Source organism: Thermobia domestica, chromosome 3 (assembly GCF_964235325.1).
Source record: "Thermobia domestica chromosome 3, izTheDome1.hap1.1, whole genome shotgun sequence".
Taxonomy (NCBI): Eukaryota; Metazoa; Arthropoda; class Insecta; order Zygentoma; family Lepismatidae; genus Thermobia; species Thermobia domestica.
This window is the reverse complement of record NC_137456.1, coordinates 3,468,255-3,491,242: the sequence shown is the minus strand read 5'-3', so window position 1 is coordinate 3,491,242 and position 22,988 is coordinate 3,468,255. Positions and strand designations below refer to the sequence as shown.

Here is a 22,988-nt window from a genome sequence, read left to right as displayed (position 1 = left end):
TAATTATTCCGTTTTCTATGTCCACGGTCGAAAACTGATTCTCACATCTGACAGCTCTCCTTCGACCTCAACGTCTGTCTATGGGACATGAAAGAAAATCGAACCTCGTTCTCCTGGCTTAGAACAAAGATATTCTGCGTGTACTAGATCTAAACGAGCTTGTAGTTGAATTTGCGAAGTGCTCACGTAAACTCCTTTTGATGTAATTACTTACATAAAGACTGTAAAAAATATTTATTTTACTTATGTCAGGGTTGTTTCTTAATTTTTACACATAAAAATATTCCATAATCTACTTGTAATAAAAGTATTGTAGTTCCAAAATACTATAATTTAGATAACAGTTAATAAATGTTCCTAAAATAAATTATTATTTTTTTACTTTTAGTACCACTTAGTGTATTGAAATATATATTAAATTATATACCATCATTTTAACAAAAAATGTTAATGATGATATTTGATAGTCATGAATTTGGTACTGTAATATTTATCAGCATAATAAAGTGTTTCAACTTTCTTATAGATTCTATAAATAATAAATAAATATATAAATGAACATAGACATTGACAACAAGCGCCTCAAGGAACAAAAACTATATATATATATATATATATATATATATATATATATATATATATATATATATATATATATATATATATATATATATATATATATTAGAGAAAGAAAGAGTTTTGTGTTGCTTGAGGTCGCTGCCATTGCCCCCTCAGTATTCATCATTGCCCGCCCTAAGCAATCAGGCTGGCTACGGGCCTGCGCGGCATGCATAGAATTGAGAAACATTTTTGGGTAGACGACGGAGAAGATGATGTATTACAAAGCAGGATCTTCAGGAGGTGGGTAACAGCAATTCTGAGTGAACTGTCTAAGAACAAGATTGGATAAACGAAGAGCATGTCGTGTGGTTTGTTTTTGAAAGCATAAGATTAGTTTATTTGTGTTTATTTATAGCAAACTTCAGTAGGTTTATGCGACACACTGAAAACTAACTCTGGTCTATATAACCCGGAGGTTTAATGTCGCGTTCACAAAAGCTCTCCACTGACTTCTATCCTTAACCAACTAGATCCAGTTTCTACTTTGTATTTCTATTCCTGCGAAATATATTTTACTATTCTGCCATCTGCCCCTAGGTCTTCCTAATGGTCGTTTTCCGATTGGACTTTCAGTTAAAACTTTGAAAGCGTTCGTACTTTCTTCCATTCTAGCTACATGACCTGCCCACCTAAACCTCCTAGACTTGACGACTCTAACAATGTTGGGTAGACAATCTATGAAGTACCTCGTTATGAAGTTTCCGCCATTCCCCATTCTCGTTCCTCTTGGGTCCGAATATTCGTCTCAGGATTTTATCCTGAAATACTTTCGGTCTGCGTTCTTTCCTCAGAGTAAGCGACCATATTTCGCAACCATACAGCACAACAGGCATGATTATCGTTTTATGTTTTTTAAGCTACAAATTCCCCGAGAGAATTCGCGACGACACAAGATTTTGAATTGAATAACACTGATTCTCTGCTTTTAGTCGACATTTAATTTCTTCGTGAATATGGTTTTGGTATGTTAATATTATCCTTGATATTGAAAATATCCACTTTATCAAAAGTATTAATTTATATTTTAACGCATCCATAATTTATCGTATTACAATCCCGACGAACTTCCACATATTTAGTTTTCTCTGCATTTACTTCTAAAACCATGTGCCTGCAAGCATTTAATAAAACTTCTGCATTTCTTTCTAATGTTCTTCTATCGTCCTCTATTATATTTACATCATCAACATACGCCATAATCTGGTGAATACCATTCAACTCTAGGCCCTGGTTGCTATCTTTGATTTTCCTTATAACGTACTCTAGAACAAAGTTGAATAATAAGGGTGACCACGCATCTCCTTGTTTCAGGCCATTCTTGACGTGAAGGATCGCGGGCAAGAATTTTGCTGCTCGGACTTTACTTTGGGATTCATTTAAAATATTTTAATTAATCTAACTAGCAATTACTAGTTAGCTAGGAAGATATGTTTTTTCTTAATCTGATTAGAAAACAAGCTTAAGAAGAGCTAGTTAGATATGCGACACATCAAGTATGAAAAACCTAGAGTATTGTTGTTGCGCTTGATCCTCTTTAGTGTCATTATCAGAGTATATTAACTATGATATCCTATTTGTCGGAAGGAAACGATTGTATGTTAATGGAACAATGGCATATTGACTTGTACAATTTCTCATAAATATGTCAATCGGTTCGTGCGAAACGCTTTCAGATCGATGAACGCCGTTATGACGACATTATGACGGCAACAATCAATCCAACCGTTGCTAGCGTTCATACAAAGTTCTCCTTTTGTTTCAAAATTCATTTATATTTCACTTCCCCCGGCGACGCTCTCTTTCCAAACTATTTAGTGCCTGCGGGCGGAGTCAATTGAAATCTACAGAGCGAAAGGAAGCAGCGAACATCAATCCGTTTTGTAGAGATTGCCTCTTGCAACATCAGACAAAAAGATATAAACAAATAAATCTTTTCTTTGTTCGTGAGCATGCATTAACTTAGGAGATTGGGAAAATTCAAGGGAACTTATGCAGCTCAGAGAGACAAATACAAAGAAAAGCAATGCTGAAATTATTGGTCTAGAAAATAGCTTACTTGTCGATTGATGTAAAAGACTCTTTTTCTACTATCTGTGAGAATAAGCCCAAAAATGAAATGCGACTTATATATTCATACAAAGATTTTTATTATTTTAATGTCAAAAAAACATTCGAGATTTTGTTTAATGTCTTCCTTGTTGACTTACGATGTGCAACAACATTCCACAGCTCAGTGACTCAATAAATGTAGTTTAGTTACAATCTCTCTATTTACCGTTTCATATGTGTACACTTTTCTCTAGAAATATTCGTGCTATTCTTTATTTAATTAAGCAAAATTGTTAACTCCATATGTATCTATATATTAAAATTCTAGGTTTATATGTTTGTGATCAAGAAACGTTTATATGTTTGTGGCCAGTTCTTTCGACAATGAGATCTCGGAAACCACAAGATCCAGAAAGATGTCATTTTCACTGATCGATTGCAAATTTTATGTAGATTGTTCAGTTCCAATTGAATATTTAGAAAAATGGCCGTTATTTCTTAATTACGACTGGAAGTGTTGAAATTTTAAAAAATAAAGCATCACATCATACGAGTTATACATTCCAACACCACACAATTGTATACTGGGTTAGTATATCTCCCCGGCGTTTGTTTCATAGCCAAATGATAATGAAAAACGAAGGATAACCATTTCTCTAGTCTAAGATGAATCTTTATTGTTTAGAGTGTTTTGCCTAATGAACACCGTATATCACTGGCATTATAATTAATTGTGTGTGTAATGTATTTACTTATTACATACTGCATGCAAGAGTAAATAAACACTGATCATACATGAAATAGAAACTCCAATCGGACGTAGGCTCATATCTTGCAAACAGAGACACTGAAAAAACAATAATCGAAATAATCTTCCCTTTATGATACCCCTTGCCGATTTTTATCAAGACGTCCTTCATTTGTGACTATAAAGAGGCATGTACAGATGTAGGATTGTAGGATTTTAGATTTCTAAACTTTCGGCATCTATGGCCATTTAGCCCTCACCTTTGAGGGATGACGTCCCTCGGTACGAGCACACTATCCGAGGAAAGGGAAGGAAGAAAGGATTGGGGAAAGAAGGAAACGGCCTGGGACCTATAAGTTAGGTACCATCCAGGCATTTGCCTGGTGTGAATGAGGAAAACCCATTAAAACCTCATTCACAGTGGCTGGCCTGAAAAAAACTTTTTACTCTTTCGACCGAGTGCCCCACCGGGAATCGAACCAGGGACCGCTCACATGTACAGATGTTGTGAGGAATGTAAAGGAGATTCATGCTCATACGTATGTGAATGATGCGCAGATTCAGCTAGTTGCTTACTAAAGTGTATCAATATACAATCTTTAAAACATACAGTGAAAATATTTTTCTTCAAATATATTTAATACTGAAAATACAGTTTACTTATACACTAGTGAGTTTTATATGCAGGCACACAGTCAAACACGATCATCAACGTATTTTACATTGTATTCCACTGGAAAATCACTAGGTCCAATTAGAAGCCTCCAAGCGCAACGATCTCCCTAAATTCTTAATTTCAACGTTAAAATATTTCTCTGAATTATATCTTTCCTCTTACTTTTTCACGGTTTCTCTTAGGGATGGGCACGAGACAAGATTTGTGGCTGTCTCGTCTCGAAAATATGCTGTAAAAAAGATGTCTCGACTCGAAAAATGTATATTTTTCTATTGGAAGAGCGGTGTCTCGACTCGAATTTTGTCAGGAAAATCCTGTCTCGACTCGTCTCGTGCGCATCACTAGTTTCTCTTTCATTCTTTCTTTCTTTCTTTCTTTCTTTCTTTCTTTCTTTCTTTCTTTCGTTCTTTCTTTCGTTCTTTCTTTCACATATACACACACACCTTCTACCTACCTTCTATCACATCTGTAATAACACAAATAATGTTCTGATCAGTTTCTTTTCTTCTTTCTAATTATGTGTTTATCTTTACTGTTGTTCTTTTCTTCTACAACATTTACTATTAACTTCTACTGTACATTCTAATTAAAATAACTCTATGGCCTACAGAACTCGTAGATTCAATGCCGTGTTCACAAAAGTTCTCCACTGAGTTCCATCCTAAGACAACTGCAGCCAGTTTCTACTTTGTATTTCTATTTCTACGAGATCCATCTTAATATTGTTGTTTCATCTGTCCTTAAGTCTTCCCAGTGGTCTTTTTTCTCGATTAGGCTAGCGCTTCTAGGAATGGAACGATTAAGGTTTAATGGAGACATGAGCATCATGGTTATTTGTCTTCGTCCCTATCAACTAGACTTCATCAAACACGGACTGCCGCAAAATATAAAAAGACAGTAATAAATAGGAAAATATAAGAATAAATCGGGAACAATAAAACCAAGAAGAAACAAGAATAAAAAAGAGGAAAGATGGAACAATAACAAAGTAAAAAAAAAGAGAGAACAGGAACAAGAAATACTACCAATATGAACAGTAAAGAAGACATGCAACAACAATAAACAGTGAAAAAACAAGACAATAAAAAATAACAATGTTTTACTTTTACTTACTTTTGTTGCACTTTTATGATCACCCACAAACCATCTCATTATAATATGTTTATCCTGGTGTCCAGTGGCGGATCCAGGGGGGGCGTTCAGGGCGATCGCCCCGAGAGGAAGGAACTTTCTTATTTTATATATATAAATAAAACCAATCCCAGAGTTTGGAGCTCTTAGAAGTAGCTCTAAGTAGCAGTATTACAACCCACCGCCCTCCAGAAGTCCGTCCTGGATCCGCCCCTGCTGGTGTCACCAGTCGTCAGGGCCTCGTGAGCCTGCATTACAAAAAATGCATTTTCCAACGAGGAAGTGAGGTTGGCGTTTTAGCACTCACAAAGGAGCGCCTCTTACTCTACTAATATTTAACTAGGCTCAAGGGAGCCCATATTGTGGTTTCCAAGTGGGGGGGGGGGGGCAAGTACAAGCGACGTTTCAAATATAGTTTCAAATTTTACTGTAACTAATGTAAAAATTCTATTGGTTTTTCGATATTGCCAAGTACATTTTCCTCTTAGGGGAAGGAGCGCCCCACCTTGTCCCCCCTGATGAGCGCCCTTGACTAGCCTTGAAGAAATAAGTGAAATCAATTAAAATCCTTGTTTGTTTCACAGAAAACGAATATTAATACTTCATTTTTCAAGCAATGGGGCACATTCAAAACTACTAAAAGCTAAAAGCAAGTACTTAACATACATTTTGTTTTATTTTGTGGTGGACAAACATCGTGTGCGTGGGTTTCCTCGGGGTTCTTCCGTTTCCTCCCACTTTCTTCATTCCACCATTTTTCATTAATTACTCATCATCACCGTCTCCTTTAGCCTAACCGGCATAACCGTGGGACGTAAAACTTAAAGATTTCATTTCACTTTCATTTTGTTTCATGAAACCCACTAACAAGGATAGAGTTTTCAAAAATGATCTATTATTCGCTCATCCTGTCTATATATTCATAATCTGTAGTGGTCTTATTTATTGTGTTATTACTGTAGTAAAAGTTTTAGTAGTGAATTCAGTTTAAAGTCTAAAATATATTAATGGATTCTTCTTTTTCTCTTGTTTTACAGGAGTATTTAATCTACAATGGCAGACAACGCAACAACACTAGCTCCACCCAGTGACGAAACGTGTGAACCTGGATTATTGTTACCGTTTCTTGAAGAAGATAATTGGAATATTGGAGTTCGAGCAACACTTTACTTGCTGGGTTTGCTCTACTGTTTTCTTGGAGTCGCCATCATCGCTGACATTTTTATGGGAGCTATCGAAACGATCACAAGCAAAACAAGGAAAGTGTATTTGGCCGCCGCCAAAGAAAATGAACCGGAAGTGGTTGAAGTTAGAATCTGGAATGATACCGTTGCCAACTTAACATTGATGGCTCTAGGGTCATCGGCACCGGAAATTCTTTTATCTGTTATCGAGATTATTGGTAAAAACTTTGAAGCTGGAGAACTTGGACCTGGTACAATTGTTGGTTCTGCTGCTTTTAATCTATTGATTATCTGTGCCGTGTGTATAGTGTGTATTCCAGACGGTGAAGTCAAACCCATCAAGATGATTCGAGTGTTTGCTGTCACGTCCTTCTTCAGTCTTTTGGCGTATTTTTGGCTGTTAATTATCCTGAAATTCATCACTCCAGACATTGTGGATCTCTGGGAGGCCATCATTACGTTCCTGTTCTTCCCGTTGCTTGTCCTAGTGGCCTTTATGGTGGACCGGGACATGTGTGGCTTCCCGAGAGTTCTGCAGCCGAAGAAGAAACAACTAGAGCTGGGTAATTTCCAGCCGGGTGAGTGTAAGTTGAACTTTTCCATTCTTTTCCCTGAGTTTTTAGCTCCTTTAATGGATGTTGATGATGGTTTCAAGTCAACCCACTCAGATGCACTTCCGCTTCTCTTCTCTTCACTAATGTCCTTCGCAGAACGTTCATCCATGTTTCACACTTCTTGTATTATGTGTTAACGTAACCGTTGTGTGGTAGAGGGTAGGTAGGTACTTGACTGGGTGAGTGTTAACAATATTTCTTGTTTACTGTTTTATTTACTTCATACGAATATGTTGGATGAGTAAAAGTTTCCTAAGGCTGTACACTAACATGTTACTTTAGAATCTTCGAATCTAGACGCGAATTTGGTTTCAATGGAAGCATTTTATTGTAGCTTATACTGTTTTTGTGTGTGTGATTCTTCTCAATACAGCATTTACAACGCGTAATATCTAACATTTGCAAGAGTCGTTAGAGGATGTAGCAGTTACAAAGCAGAGTAAACTTTCAACATGAAGGACACCATGTTTCGTGGTTGTTACTGGATACTTACGGACAAGTTCGTGAACAGTCGTTCTTTCAGAAAAAAAAATGTTCCGGGTGGGGGGACACCTAGAATTCCGGGGGGCATTTCTAGTACTATTTTATTTCTTATTATATTATTATATGTATTATTTTGGTCTCGTCCGGGAGGGCACTCTCAGAGCTCCGGGGGGGAGGAAGCAGTGCCTCCCCCCAAAAGTGTCTGGAAGAAACTGGTTGTGAATTTAATGGAGTTCAATATTGTACTGAACAGAATCGATGATTTCACCCCTCTTGAGGAAGATATGATCGACTACTTCCACCGTATAGATCACAATGTGAGCAACATCGGTGGGTTTCGGAAACCATCTGGACGTTGATCACGATTCAGCTATTGTCCTGATCGTTTGCGATTGTCATAGCAGACGACTTTTTAATCTAAAGTGATAATCCGATGCAGAAAATTTTCCCGGTTAGCAACTCAAGAGAACTGCACACCTTCAGACGACTGTTCTTGTTTACGGGTATGAACTGAATGTGGCATCCATGAGTAACTTTTTCATCTTGGGGATTACAGTGTCACCAAACGATGGTGGTATGGTATACTTAACTTTTCTCCAATAGCTCGACACATTTCCGAGAATTCTCTTCCACGGTGTTCCTTAGGAGCTCAAAAGAACTAATGATGGTTGGTATCCACAAGGCTCATTGCTGGATGCTGTCACCGAAATGAAATTTGACAAAGCAACTGCGAATGATCGGTCTTCATTGCTGGCCCAAATACATCATTCTTCTTCTTCTTCTTCTTCTTCTTCTAACTAACTAACTCTATGGCCTATGGAACCCGGAGGTTCAGTGCCGCGTTCACAAAAGCTCTCCACTGACTTCTATCCTTAGCTAATTGGATCCAGTTTCTACTTTGTATTCCTATCTCTGCGAGATCCATCTTAATATTATCCTCCCATCTGCGCCTAGGTCTTCCTAATGGTCGTTTTCCTATGGGTCTACCAGTCAAGACTTTGACAGCGTTTCTACTTTCTTCCATTCTAGCTACATGACCTGCCCACCTAAGCCTCCTAGACTTGACGACCCTAACAATGTTGGGTAAACCGTATAAACTATGTAGTTCCTCGTTATGAAGCTTCCGCCATTCCCCATTCTCGTTCCTCTTGGGTCCGAATATTCTTCTCAGGATCCTGTTCTCAAATACTTTCAGTCTATGTTCTTCCCTCAGAGTAAGTGACCATGTTTCGCAACCATACAGAACAACAGGCATGATTATCGTTTTATATATTTTAAGCTTCAAATTCCTCGACAGAATTCGCGACGACAAGAGATTTTGAACCGAATAGTAACACGAATTCCCTGCTTTTAGTCGACATTTAATTTCTTCGTGAATATAATTTTCGTCTGTTAATATTGATCCTAAATATTTGAAAGTACCCACTTTATCAAAAGTATTATTTCTTCTTCTTCTTCTTCTTATTATTATTATTATTATTATTATTATTATTATTATTATTATTATTATTATTATTATTATTATTATTATTATTATTATTATTATTATTATTACTTAGTGTGCAGAATCTTACAATTTGAAGTTATAAAGAAAAGTCACTCGCAATTGTGTGTTCATACTGCACTTCCATATTATACTTGCTCCCCCCTCAAGTGTCTGGAAAGCCCAGCCTGTTTGCTTCACACGCATTACAAACGTGACCTTAGTCTATCTCTGTGTCGTGTTGCTGAAGTGAGTTACCCACCAGACATGAGTGAAATGTCGAACATTTTATTCACACCAACCTACTATATGTATAGCAACCTCTACTGTTTTACATGTCTATGGTTTGGTTTGATATCAAATTGCTGTAAACGACATTATGATCTTTACATCTGTTGCAAACCATCTGTGCAATTTTGCGAAACAAGTCAAATTTGCAAACCCTTATAACTTTTTTTCCTAGTTATTCGAAATTCGTCGTATCATGATTATAGGTTTTGGCGCTAACACATCTTTGCAACCCCGCGCAGCATAGTCGTTAACGCTCTTGTCTTTGGTGCGAGCGGTCCCGAGTTCGATTCCTGGTATGGATGCTCGGTCGGAAAGGTATAACAGCTGTTACAGGCCAGCCATCCTGAGTGAGGTTGTTCCTCATCCTCAGCAGGTAACTGCCGGGATGGTGCTTAACATGATGCATCCAGGCCGCTTCCTTCCTTCCTCATTTCTTTCTTCCTCTCCAATCCCCGGTCAATGTGATCACCGAAAGACCTCACCCTTCATATGCGTGATAGGCTAACATGGCCATAGATGTCGAAAGCCCAGAAATCTAATTCTTAATCCTAATCCTAGTGACGGATTAACATGGCCATAGATGCCGAAAGCCCAGAAATCTAATTCTTAATCCTAATCCTAGTGACGGATTAACATGGCCATAGATGCTGAAAGCCCAGAAATCTAATTCTTAATCCTAATCCTAGGGACGGGCTAACATGGCCATAGATGCCGAAAGCCCAGAAATCTAATTCTTAATCCTAATCCTAGTGACGGATTAACATGGCCATAGATGCCGAAAGCCCAGAAATCTAATTCTTAATCCTAATCCTAGTGACGGATTAACATGGCCATAGATGCCGAAAGCCCATAAATCTAATTCTTAATCCTAATCCAAGTGACGGGCTAACATGGCCATAGATGCCGAAAGCCCAGAAATCTAATTCCTAATCCTAGTGACGGATTAACATGGTCATAGATGCCGAAAGCCCAGAAATCTAATTCTTAATCCTAATCCTAGTGAAGGGCTAACATGGCCATAGATGCCGAATGCCAGAAATCTAATTCTTAATCCTAGTTCTAGTGACGGGCTAACATGACCACAGATGCCGAAAGCCCAGAAATCTAATTCTTAATCCTAATCCTAGTGACGGATTAACATGGCCATAGATGTCGAAAGTCCATAAATCTAATTCTTAATCCTAATCCTAGTGACGGGCTAACATGGCCATAGACGCCGAAAGCCCAGAAATCTAATTCTTAATCCTAATCCTCGTGACGGATTAACATGGCCATAGATGCCGAAAGCCCAGAAATCTAATTCTTAATCCTAATCCTAGTGACGGATTAATATGGCCATAGATGCCGAAAGCCCAGAAATCTAATTCTTAATCCTAATCCTAGTGACGGATTAACATGGCCATAGATGCTGAAAGCCCAGAAATCTAATTCTTAATCCTAATCCTAGTGACGGATTAATATGGCCATAGATGCCGAAAGCCCAGAAATCTAATTCTTAATCCTAATCCTAGTGACGGATTAACATGGCCATAGATGCTGAAAGCCCAGAAATCTAATTCTTAATCCTAATCCTAGGGACGGGCTAACATGGCCATAGATGCCGAAAGCCCATAAATCTAATTCTTAATCCTAATCCTAGTGACGGATTAACATGGCCATAGATGCCGAAAGCCCAGAAATCTAATTCTTAATTCTAATCCTAGTGACGGATTAACATGGCCATAGATGCCGAAAGCCCATAAATCTAATTCTTAATCCTAATCCAAGTGACGGGCTAACATGGCCATAGATGCCGAAAGCCCAGAAATCTAATTCCTAATCCTAGTGACGGATTAACATGGTCATAGATGCCGAAAGCCCAGAAATCTAATTCTTAATCCTAATCCTAGTGAAGGGCTAACATGGCCATAGATGCCGAATGCCAGAAATCTAATTCTTAATCCTAGTTCTAGTGACGGGCTAACATGACCACAGATGCCGAAAGCCCAGAAATCTAATTCTTAATCCTAATCCTAGTGACGGATTAACATGGCCATAGATGTCGAAAGTCCATAAATCTAATTCTTAATCCTAATCCTAGTGACGGGCTAACATGGCCATAGACGCCGAAAGCCCAGAAATCTAATTCTTAATCCTAATCCTCGTGACGGATTAACATGGCCATAGATGCCGAAAGCCCAGAAATCTAATTCTTAATCCTAATCCTAGTGACGGATTAACATGGCCATAGATGCCGAAAGCCCATAAATCTAATTCTTAATCCTAATGCTAGTGACGGGCTAACATGGCCATAGATGCCGAAAGCCCAGAAATCTTATTCTTAATCCTAAACCTCGTGACGGATTAACATGGCCATAGATGTCGAAAGCCCATAAATCTAATTCTTAATCCTAATCCTAGTGACGGATTAACATGGCCATAGATGCCGAAAGCCCAGAAATCTAATTCTTAATCCTAATCCTAGTGACGGATTAACATGGCCATAGATGCCGAAAGCCCAGAAATCTAATTCTTAATACGTAATCCTAGTGACGGACTAACATGGCCATAGATGCCGAAAGCCCAGAAATCTAATTCTTAATCCTAATCCTCGTGACGGATTAATATGGCCATAGATGCCGAAAGCCCAGAAATCTAATTCTTAATCCTAATCCTAGTGACGGATTAACATGGCCATAGATGCTGAAAGCCCAGAAATCTAATTCTTAATCCTAATCCTAGGGACGGGCTAACATGGCCATAGATGCCGAAAGCCCAGAAATCTCATTCTTAATCCTAATCCTCGTGACGGATTAACATGGCCATAGATGTCGAAAGCCCATAAATCTAATTCTTAATCCTAATCCTAGTGACGGATTAACATGGTCATCGATGCCGAAAGCCCAGAAATCTAATTCTTAATCCTAATCCTAGTGAAGGGCTAACATGGCCATAGATGCCGAATGCCAGAAATCTAATTCTTAATCCTAGTTCTAGTGACGGGCTAACATGACCACAGATGCCGAAAGCCCAGAAATCTAATTCTTAATCCTAATCCTAGTGACGGATTAACATGGCCATAGATGTCGAAAGTCCATAAATCTAATTCTTAATCCTAATCCTAGTGACGGGCTAACATGGCCATAGACGCCGAAAGCCCAGAAATCTAATTCTTAATCCTAATCCTCGTGACGGATTAACATGGCCATCGATGCCGAAAGCCCAGAAATCTAATTCTTAATCCTAATCCTAGTGACGGATTAACATGGCCATAGATGCCGAAAGCCCATAAATCTAATTCTTAATCCTAATGCTAGTGACGGGCTAACATGGCCATAGATGCCGAAAGCCCAGAAATCTTATTCTTAATCCTAAACCTCGTGACGGATTAACATGGCCATAGATGTCGAAAGCCCATAAATCTAATTCTTAATCCTAATCCTAGTGACGGATTAACATGGCCATAGATGCCGAAAGCCCAGAAATCTAATTCTTAATCCTAATCCTAGTGACGGATTAACATGGCCATAGATGCCGAAAGCCCAGAAATCTAATTCTTAATCCTAATCCTAGTGACGGACTAACATGGCCATAGATGCCGAAAGCCCAGAAATCTAATTCTTAATCCTAATCCTCGTGACGGATTAATATGGCCATAGATGCCGAAAGCCCAGAAATCTAATTCTTAATCCTAATCCTAGTGACGGATTAACATGGCCATAGATGCTGAAAGCCCAGAAATCTAATTCTTAATCCTAATCCTAGGGACGGGCTAACATGGCCATAGATGCCGAAAGCCCAGAAATCTAATTCTTAATCCTAATCCTAGTGGCAGATTAACATGGTCATAGATGCTGAAAGCCCAGAAATCAAATTCTTAATCCTAATCCTAGTGACGGATTAACATGGTCATAGATGCCGAGAGCCCAGAAATGTAATTCTTAATCCTAATCCCAATGTACTTTGGATGTTAATTGCCTCATCAGTCTCATTAGTATTGTAGAGGACTCCAAAATTTGAATGTTTGTGATATTGTAGCGTCCTTAGTCTAAGTACTGAAAATAATTATATATTATTATAGGGTTTTGTTTAATACATTATGTTCGAAATATGCAATAATCTGATGTGATGTCATTTGAAAATATGCAACTTTGTTGCATTAGTAATTCTGTTAACCTGATAGGACTAGTTTTACGTACTCCATAATACTGTCTTTCGATATTTGCATCATACAAAATTCAAGCTTGTTTTGTTAATTGATTTAAAAGTTTCAGGATAAATGGAGCACCCTGTATAGGCTATCACAAATGCTTCCGTATAAATTAAATTAAGATAAATGTACTCCTCTGAAGAGAATCAATGTACTAGATTCTATTGGGAATTGCTTAGTGCGCAGCCTTATTTTTAAGACTGTACAGTACAATGAAAAATATAAGACTTCAGTTTCTTTCAAAAGTAGATGTTTAACAGTTTTCTCCAATAAGAGTAGAATGAACTGGAAAAGAATGACACATTAACATATTTTAACAAACTTGCACAGATTCTTTACTCTTCCAGTTTTCCTTTCGAACTGAATATATTGTCAGCTATCTGTAGGATTTGGATCGTTTTCTTATTTTTAGTTTAACGCCTCGATTATGCATTGAGGCTAAAGGTAGATAGTGAGATGAATGATGATAAAGGAATAAAGTAGGAGGAAACGGGATAACGCATACGGTGTTGGTCATCACAAAGTTCACTTGGTGCGGGCTGGCATCGAACCAAGGACTTTACGCAGTCCAAGGTGAACGCTCTACCACGGAGCCACCACGGGCCTAGATAGTTCATAGTTCTAGGCTAAGGTTACGAAGTGCATGCGGTCTGTATCAGAACTTCCTATCAACTTGCTTTTTGCGTCACTTCTTTTTCCTGTTTTTTTTAAAGAATTACGGAAATACAATAAATTCAATTGCAACAGGTTTCATTATCAAAATCAGTTGCTATACAGTATTTGAACGCAGTGTTTCCAACTCCAATACCATTTTTTTACATTATTGTTTTTGAAAGAAATAAGGAAACTTTTCCTGAAATTTGGCAACAGTTATAGAGGCAGGAATGATTTTAAGGGTGACTCGGGGATATTTTCTTTCCTAGCCAAATATTCGATTATGCTCGACAAGGGCTACCAGTATTTTTGCAGTACTGCTTTAACCTCCCTAGTGCATTGAAATTCTCCCCAAGGAAAATCATCTGAAGTCATCACTGAATATCAGGCATTTGAGCCATCCTCAACGAAATGTAGAAGTTTACAAACATGAACGACATTATTTCAGGGACAGGTTTGACTACCAAGTTCTTCCGTGATTAGCTGCTAGAAGATTCCAGTTTCCTCCCATTTTCTTTTTCCAACAATTCTTCCATCATCGTACACTTGCTTCAATCATCGTCTCCCTTAGCCTAATGGTAATAATCGGGGGACGTTACATTGAAGCATTTTGGTATGTGTTATTGAAAACCTACAAGTACCTAGTGGAAAACATCGGGTCATTGTACTTACTTACTTACTTACATGAGATTAAACAATAACCTTTTTATCATGGAGAAAAGGCAATGATATACTGTTCTTTGTGCGAAAACAGCTCCCTTTCGTATAATTTATGATCACATTTTGCGATTCAATTTTTGGTTTGCATCGGATTTGTGATTTTTTTTTGTAGCAGACTGCGATGCCGTACCCTGATTATATACAATATTGAAACAATATTATAATCAAAGAAAATTTGAAGTTTTAGCTGATTGAAGTTTTAGTGTCCCTTCTCTGTACTGAGGCTGTATAAGACATGGACTTAGTTTAAGATGGATTTCAAACCCGGAGACACACTCACGGGAGGTCTATGGGGTCCAGATTTCCCCCGAAACTTCGTAACTCAACATACATTTGTACACTTTATCAATAAAACACTATTTGTTTAAGAGGGAAATAGGCCTAATTGATATAGCATGAAAATTTGATCTTACTCTTATTTCATCTGTACTCTTCCTCTTAAAAAAAAAAAAAACAATATAGTTGTATTCTTTTTTTTAATATAGGTGCAAGTATTTTATAATTACTTATCGTCTTTTCGCGTGCAGAATAATACCCGTGTACATAGATGTTGTGGGTTGTAGATGGGACCCCCTTAACAAAAATTCCTGGGTGCGCGCCTGATTACGGAACTATCTCACCGGGAATCAAATCCGAGAGGACGTAAACAAAAGGCTCACACACTAGCCACTAGACTAGCAGGGAGGGATTTTAAGGTTTCAACGACAATGTTGAGTTATATCCCGTTGGCTATACTATGATGTCTTAATGATTGAGTTGTTAGTCCCTTTCAGCAGCGAGGCTATATGAGACGTGGACGTATTACAGCTTAACGTGGAATCCGAACCACACGAACTTCCGCCGTGAATCGAACCCGAGTATCTCACTCGTCTTCCTGGTGTCGCAGTAAAAAGCCTAATGAGAGTACTTCAGCTTCAGTATCATGCTAATAGATGGCGTGGATATCGCCTAGTATCAATTTGTAATTTTGCAAAAAGGTTCGTTTTTCTCGGAAATTACACATGAGGATTTGCATTCAGCCATGTCCGTTTGTTTAGCTTAATTAGATCTGCCGATTGCTGTAGGTATCACCTTTGGATAGCTTTCACCTGTTATACTCGAATAATATGGTGGAATGGTGGACGTTATGTTGACCGTACTAGGTTTATTTGTATTTAAAGGAGAGGGAAAGGTCAGGATTTCGAAGCTAAAACTGATGATTCATCCACTTTACTCTGCAGACTTTATTCAACACGACTCAGTCGTCTCTTGTAGTGCTCTCTTCCTTTATAGGCGTGGTAATGTTCGTGTGAAAACGTTTGCACTCGAGATTTATTACACGCTATTCGAGTTAAAGTTCCAAGTAAGAAACAACATTGATTTTATTTTCACGTTAAAAAAAAAAAAAAAAAAAAAACTACTTTTCTACACGAAACTGTCAATTTTCCTCATCAATCAGTCATGATACTTATAAACGTGAAACCCGGTAAATATAGCTGCGGTGGGTTGAGTATTATCTTATTTCAAGTAAAAATAAACTTTTGTCACGCCTGTATTGCAGTTTCTGACATATCACAAGTTTGTCCTTTTCCGTGAGATTTAAGCTCAGGCGGAAGGACTAACCTCAAATATTGTTTCCCTTGGCCGTTCGCCTAGCTTCTTGAGTGAAAAAGAGTAATTTCTGAACCATTAGAGCTTTGTCTGGTTCTGTTACACGAAGATCTGGTGGAAGACGATGGACGTAGAACAGAAGTTCAATCCATGTAACAAAAGCCAGGAACAAGAGTGGTGATTAACCTTTCAAAGTAAAAATAGGATAAATTTCATTTTCGCAATCCAAAATTGTCTCCTAAAGATTAATATACTTTTGTTCATTTGTTTCGATAATTTTAAAGAAGTGGCAGTAACTGGTAAATACAATAAAATGATCAATGCCGATTTCAGTTTCTCATTTATATCACAATGTATCTATTAAGCTTACTAGTAAGTGTAATAAGGATATGCAAAATACAGAAACTAATGCACTTTGTTCACAATAGTACATTTCTTTTCCATGGATGGGTTCAAACATAATTCGCACTTAGACATTTATCGTAGGGAATTTTGAGGGGTGCAGCTTTTGGTAACTCTTTACTTTGGGGAAGGCAGTGATATCCTGTGAGTATATAGTATTGCCGAACGAGCGGCAGCGAGTGAAGGCGGGTTAGAGCCCCGCAGGGCACGTTGTTTTCTGTCTTCCTTTCTTGGGAACCGTAGCTATAATTGCCGGAATGGATTCAGATGAATTGGTTATTGTCACTGCCTTGCCTAAAGTAAAGACTTGCCCAGCTTTTGTTTATTTTCCGGAGTTAGCAACCCTAGTTTATATCAAATGTAAGCTTGCTCCAATCTTGAATACGCGACCTTGTATGGAACGCAGACACAGAAACGTGATAATAATATATTCAGTTCAAAGGTATCTTATTTATAAACAAACACAAGATTTTCCTAGAACTAAAAAAACTATAACTTTTTCAATAAGAATTTACGTATAGCGATAACCGTTAAACAGAGATATAAGATTCTATTCTTACGGAATATATTGCTAAATAAACTAGACTGCAACGGACTACTTTCCAGCATCCAAATAAACACATAAATATGAAAAACAGCATGTTTAGGAAAATAGTACAAAAGTCTGGACACACAATTTTAAGTGAGTCATCAACGTGGAAGGTAAATGAAATCTGCTTATCAAAAGGACGAATAATAAAGATATTTATGCTGATTTCCTTATGAATCTTAAGTGTTGAATACCTGTACCGTGTTTGTTTATTACATCTATATATTAGCCCAAAGTTTGTTATATTATAATTTCTGGAACTAATTAAAACTTAGTTTACTCACTAGATGTTCAATGATAACACTCAAGATAAAATGTATTTAAACTGATGTATTTTCTGAAGATTTTCTGCATTCACCTTTTTATTTTTCACAAAATTCCTTCTTTATAATTGAAAATGCATCCACTGTTAATGGCTACGACTTATATCAGAACTGTCTAGAAAAACATTTTTATACATATCTGGCCACAAAACTTAGACGTTAAATGTTCATGTCTGTCCATAGAAGAAATTGCTTTCATACGTTACAGACTGTTGTCCATATCAACATACACATTTTTATAAATGTTATTGTTATATTATTAGCCGATTAATTTACGTGAGTAATTGGTTTGATATTTTATTTGAAATGTTCTGGAATTTTAATGTTTCGATTTGGTTGTTTTCTTCCCCTTCAAATCAATTTACATCTCCGTTTTTTTAATTAAAACGGAGAAAATTGAAAATTAAATTAAAAATTAAAAATTCTTATATTTAAAAATTTAATTTAGATTATTAAATGTATAGTTTAGCTTGGCTATTGAATGTATAGATAATGGAAATGCGAGGGAAATTAACTAGATTTGAGAAAGAATTCAGTAAAAGCACATCATACAAAAACGTCAGTTTATTTCAAAGAAAGCGAAAAATAATTACCCAAATGAAGATGGCGACGGTATTGTAAATATAGTATATGATAAAGACCATTGTACAGGACAAGTCAAAATGATGGACCCGATTTCAGAACTTTATTCTGTAAAATCTAATAAACTATGTTGTTATGAGACATCCGCTTCGAAAGTTTAACTTTCAAACGTTTAGTTTTCCACGCTGTGTTTCCACTTTCTACCGCTAGGAGTCAGCAGCGAGTATGAAATAGATTTCTGATACTGACCAAAATGAGTATTCGTAGATCGAGGGAAATTTCTCTAATCTAGGGAAAATTCATAGGTAAATTTGGGGAAAAGGGATTTTCTCCGATAGAAGTAAAAAAAAAAAATCCAGGGAAATTTTCGCGCTGACTGACTGACTGATCATATATATATATATAATGTGTGTGTCTCTCTCTGTTCAAAGTACTGTAATTTGTAACCATTATTGGTTGGGCGTATTTTTTGTAAAAAAAAAAAGAAAAAAAGTGAAAGAAAAAGTTACATAACAAAAAATCAAGTGAACAAAATAAATGTGGTTGACACTTCCTTTACCATAGCTAAATTAATCTTATCACACAACTTCTATCATAAGTATTGGACACTCAACAAACTAGGGAAAAATTTATTTAAAAAAGGGAAAAAATTATCAATTGAGGGAAATTTTCTTAAGGAAATCTACGAACACTAACCACAGTATCATTCTAAAAGTTTGGCAGGACACAGGCTATCGGCTTGATGTGTGCCGTGTTAAACGAAGTGTTCACATGGAACACTTGTGATATGTTTGAAGGAAACGTTGACAGTTCACCTTTCTTCGCACATGTCTCACAATAAATGAGATGTCACAGAATACATTTCTGAAATCAGGTCCACCATTTTGACTTACCCTGTATTATTGAGTGTAACACAAGTTGCATTTCAATAAATAGCATTTTTTTATCATCTCTAATTAATTGGTCCAAAAACTCGCACCATTCTATGTTTTTCAAATGGTTTATACCGCATTTTGATTTACGTTGTTTTGATAAATAAAAATTTCATCGAATTTTATTTAACTCTTTAGCATGTTTTGTATATTTGTTTTTAGTGTATTGTGACGTAACATATTTTTGATTAATGTTTTCTTTATCTTCTGTTTTTATTTTATTTTTTCTAGCATTGGTGTGCAAGTGTCCAGTGATCTTAATTAACAATACAAAGATAACAACACAATTTCTTTAGTAGTCTATTATAAAAATTGATTTTTAAAAAAATCTTAAAAGAACATACTAAATTTTCTTTAATTTTCCTCACTAATACTGTATGTCTGTTGAAATTATATTTTTCACACTTCTCATTTACTGGCCTATATTCATAAAGATTAATTTATCCTGCAAAATTGATATAAATGAATCTTTGTTTCATTTACAAGAAAATTTCATTTCTTTCAGTTGGGTGGAGATCTTAGTATTGACTTCAGTGCCGCTCTGAAGAGCCCTAGGAAATTTGCTGCCCCGTGCAGTAGTATCATAGGGAACACCAGTGAGTGACATAACCAGGGGGGCAAACGGGGCTTGTGCTCCGGGCGCCGGATTGGGAGGGCGCAAAATTGATCTAATATTTGTGGAGCTTTTTGGTTGGTCAGGGGGCACTTCCGCGAGTTCTTGTCCCGGGCGACAATTAGTGTATTAGCGTGCCTCGGAGACACCGTAATTTAGTGGTTAGAGGGTTGGATTCATGTCCGTGTGGTCCGGGGTTCGATTCCCGGCCGGTGCTTTTCCAATTTTCGGCGTCCATCCAGTGTTGTGAGGCAAACTGGGGAGTCACGTGAATAAAAGATGTGACGGCCACTAACTCTAGAAAGCTACTAGGTCGCCAGTTAGTGATAGGGCGACGCGCGCGTTGACTACGCTTTTGTCACTAGACTGGACGTAGTTCCACCAGTCGCTAACAGATGGCGTGGAGCGGCTTAGGCCCACAAATCAGCCGTTACGCCAAGAGGTCGTGGTGGTGCAATGGTATAATATGCCGCCCTCTCCTTTCTCCAGAAAGAACAAATCCCACGGGTTTTAAGTATGCTACCATGGGGGAGGGAAACAGCATTCGCAGTCAGAAGGGACTAAACCAGGGATGCAAATAAGCAACAAGATTTTACTAGCCCAGGAAAAAAATATACTAGCCCATATCCCACAATAGAAGTAATTTACTTACCTTTGGTATTTTGATAGTGATAAACTCGCCCACACTGATCAACCACTCGCCCCGGGCGAGTGGTTATTTGCATCCCTGGACTAAACACTATAAACACAATCTGGTTGGGTCTGTTTTTTTCTTTAAATAATAATCTATTATATCAGTGAAAGATAAAGTGAACACCTGCAGAGAACTTTTTTTTTTTTTTATAGAATTCAATATCGAGCTTCAATCGCAATATATCAGTTTGATTGTAATTCCAGTGCAACTAGCTCTTTTATCTTTATTTCTTGATTTTGCTTCTACATCTGTTATTTTTTTAAAAATAAAACTTGTTTCCACTTTCAATGATACGGAACTTGTTTGTGACAAAGATAATATTAGTTTTCTTATCAAAACTGCGATAACATTAAATGGAACAGGTGTTCGCTACTGTTCGAGAATTGAGTTCTTGCATTTGACAACAATCAAGCAATTCATGCTGGGATTTGTATGACCATTTGCTTTAGTACTATCCATGTGACCTTAAATTAATTGCGACCTAAACATGATTTATGAATGTATTATTCAAATAGAAGGCCGGCTTAGTAAATTTAACTACCATCATAATCTGTTTCCAACAAGAAATATTTAGTTTAAATAATATAGTTATGACAGATTTTGCTGCCCCCTCGAACTTGCAGCTCCGTGCAAATACAAGAGTTACACATATGATAGAGCCAGCCCTGAAGACCATTTCCTAATTGTCGCATAGCTATCAGAATTATGATATTTTACGGTGTGTTCCCTCCAGAGCCACCACTGATTGGCCTTAAGACTATGCAGAGGGGGAATACTGGGACAAGAGTCTCTAAAAAAAAAATGTAATATTTACACGGAATAAAATGTCTTGATAAATAATTTCGATGCCCCTCTAGTAGGAAAAAAAAATGCAACTTATCAAAAATTTCATGTGGAATATTGGGAAAGAAACATACACACTACGCAAAAGTGACGACAAGCTATTGGAGATTTTCGAAATGGAAATGTGGAGAAGAATAGGGAAATTAAATGAGTCTGGCAAAAAAAAAAAAGAAAAAAGAAAAAGAAAGAAAAAAGAAAAGAAAGAAAGAAAAGGAACATTTGGGAGGGATGATGGTTGTAATTGAAAAGAGGAAGATAAACTGGTTCGGACATTGGTTTAAGAAGTGTGTGGATGCTTATACTGGAGAGATGCAGCCATCAATGGCAACTGTGCTCAGGTCGGACCGGCCAGGACAGAAGGGCAGGGATCCCTGCCGGGGCCCTCTTTAAATGTATATTGTAGTGTGTTTCGTTCCCAGAGTTCAGTGGCCCCAACATTGATTGTAGTCATGTATCCCATTATTGGAATTAAACTAACAGTATTATCGTGTTTGGGGTCCTTTGTTTGTGCTCTAGTAGGAATATATTTCAACAATATGAAGAATGGGGCCCCAGAATCATATTGTCTAAATGTGTATTGGGTTCCCTTGAATGCCGGAATGAGACTGACTTTTATAAAATCCTTATGGGCTCCTCTGTCAATCATTTGACAAGTTATTGGAACACCATAAAGAAACAAACCAGGTCCCTACCCTGGGGCCCCATTACGTCGCGTAAATGAAGCTGACAGCTTTATGAAGAAAAGCGACGCCACCATCGCAAAGGTTTTATGAGTCTGTTAAACTTGTACTACTACAACTACTTATTATTTTATTTTTTAGGTGACAAGCGCAATTAAATTTCCTACAATCTTTTCCCCGTTCAAAAAATTGAAAACATCCATGTTGAAGAATGGTCGAATTTTAATACTTTTAGTCTATCCGAACATTTGACTGTTACTTGTACTCTATATCAATTGGGCCAGTAAATGAGAACTTTGAAGCACTATTAATTTAATTACTCATATAATCAGGGGTGGACTGGCTATGTAGAAAGGGCGCGGTCACATACTCTGGGAGGGCGCCGTTCATCTGAGGCTTTCGCTTGTATGGAATACCCGCTCCTAATAAAAGAAAGCGCCGGGGGGCTTCCCTCGGAAAATTAGTACACAAAACACAACAAAAGATTAAGTAGCTATTGCAGTTAATCACGATAGAATTATACAAATTCAATATTTTCATAAACAAACAAAGAGACTTTGAGTACTAAATACGAGGAGTGTTTTTTAAGTAAGGTCCGTTTTGTTGTAGACACTAGTAGTTCGCGCGCATACCACAACTAGCGTGTGCGTCGTGTACCGGCATGCCTCGGGAACACCTGTGCTCAGTTTCAACTCTGTAGCTGACCTCTACGGTTGTATTCTGTGCTTTCACAATATTTAAGACTATCAAGACGCCCGTCGCTTGTGAGGTTCGCTCAGTGATACGGTTTTTGTCAGCAAGTAACCTGTCTGCTGCAGAAATTCCTCGACGGATTTGCGAAGTGTACGGTGATACTGTTATGAGTGCAAGCAAAGTGCGTAAGTGGGTACGAGAATT

General features: G+C 37.5%; 1 protein-coding gene across 3 annotated transcripts in view; it reads left to right on the top strand.

Moving 5' to 3' along the window:
- The window catches only part of LOC145682379 (sodium/calcium exchanger 1-like), a 296,233-nt gene that overhangs the window by 174,568 nt on the left and 98,677 nt on the right, over positions 1-22,988 (top strand). For 2 of the 3 annotated variants that reach the window (XM_081753971.1, XM_081753970.1), the window contains exon 3: positions 6,263-6,987. In XM_081753971.1, coding sequence (XP_081610097.1) covers positions 6,279-6,987 — 709 coding nt within the window. In that variant the 5' untranslated portion in view covers positions 6,263-6,278. Of the gene's footprint in view, positions 1-6,262; positions 6,994-22,988 lie in introns of all 3 variants that reach the window. The other variant, XM_081753969.1, reaches the window with a different exon arrangement.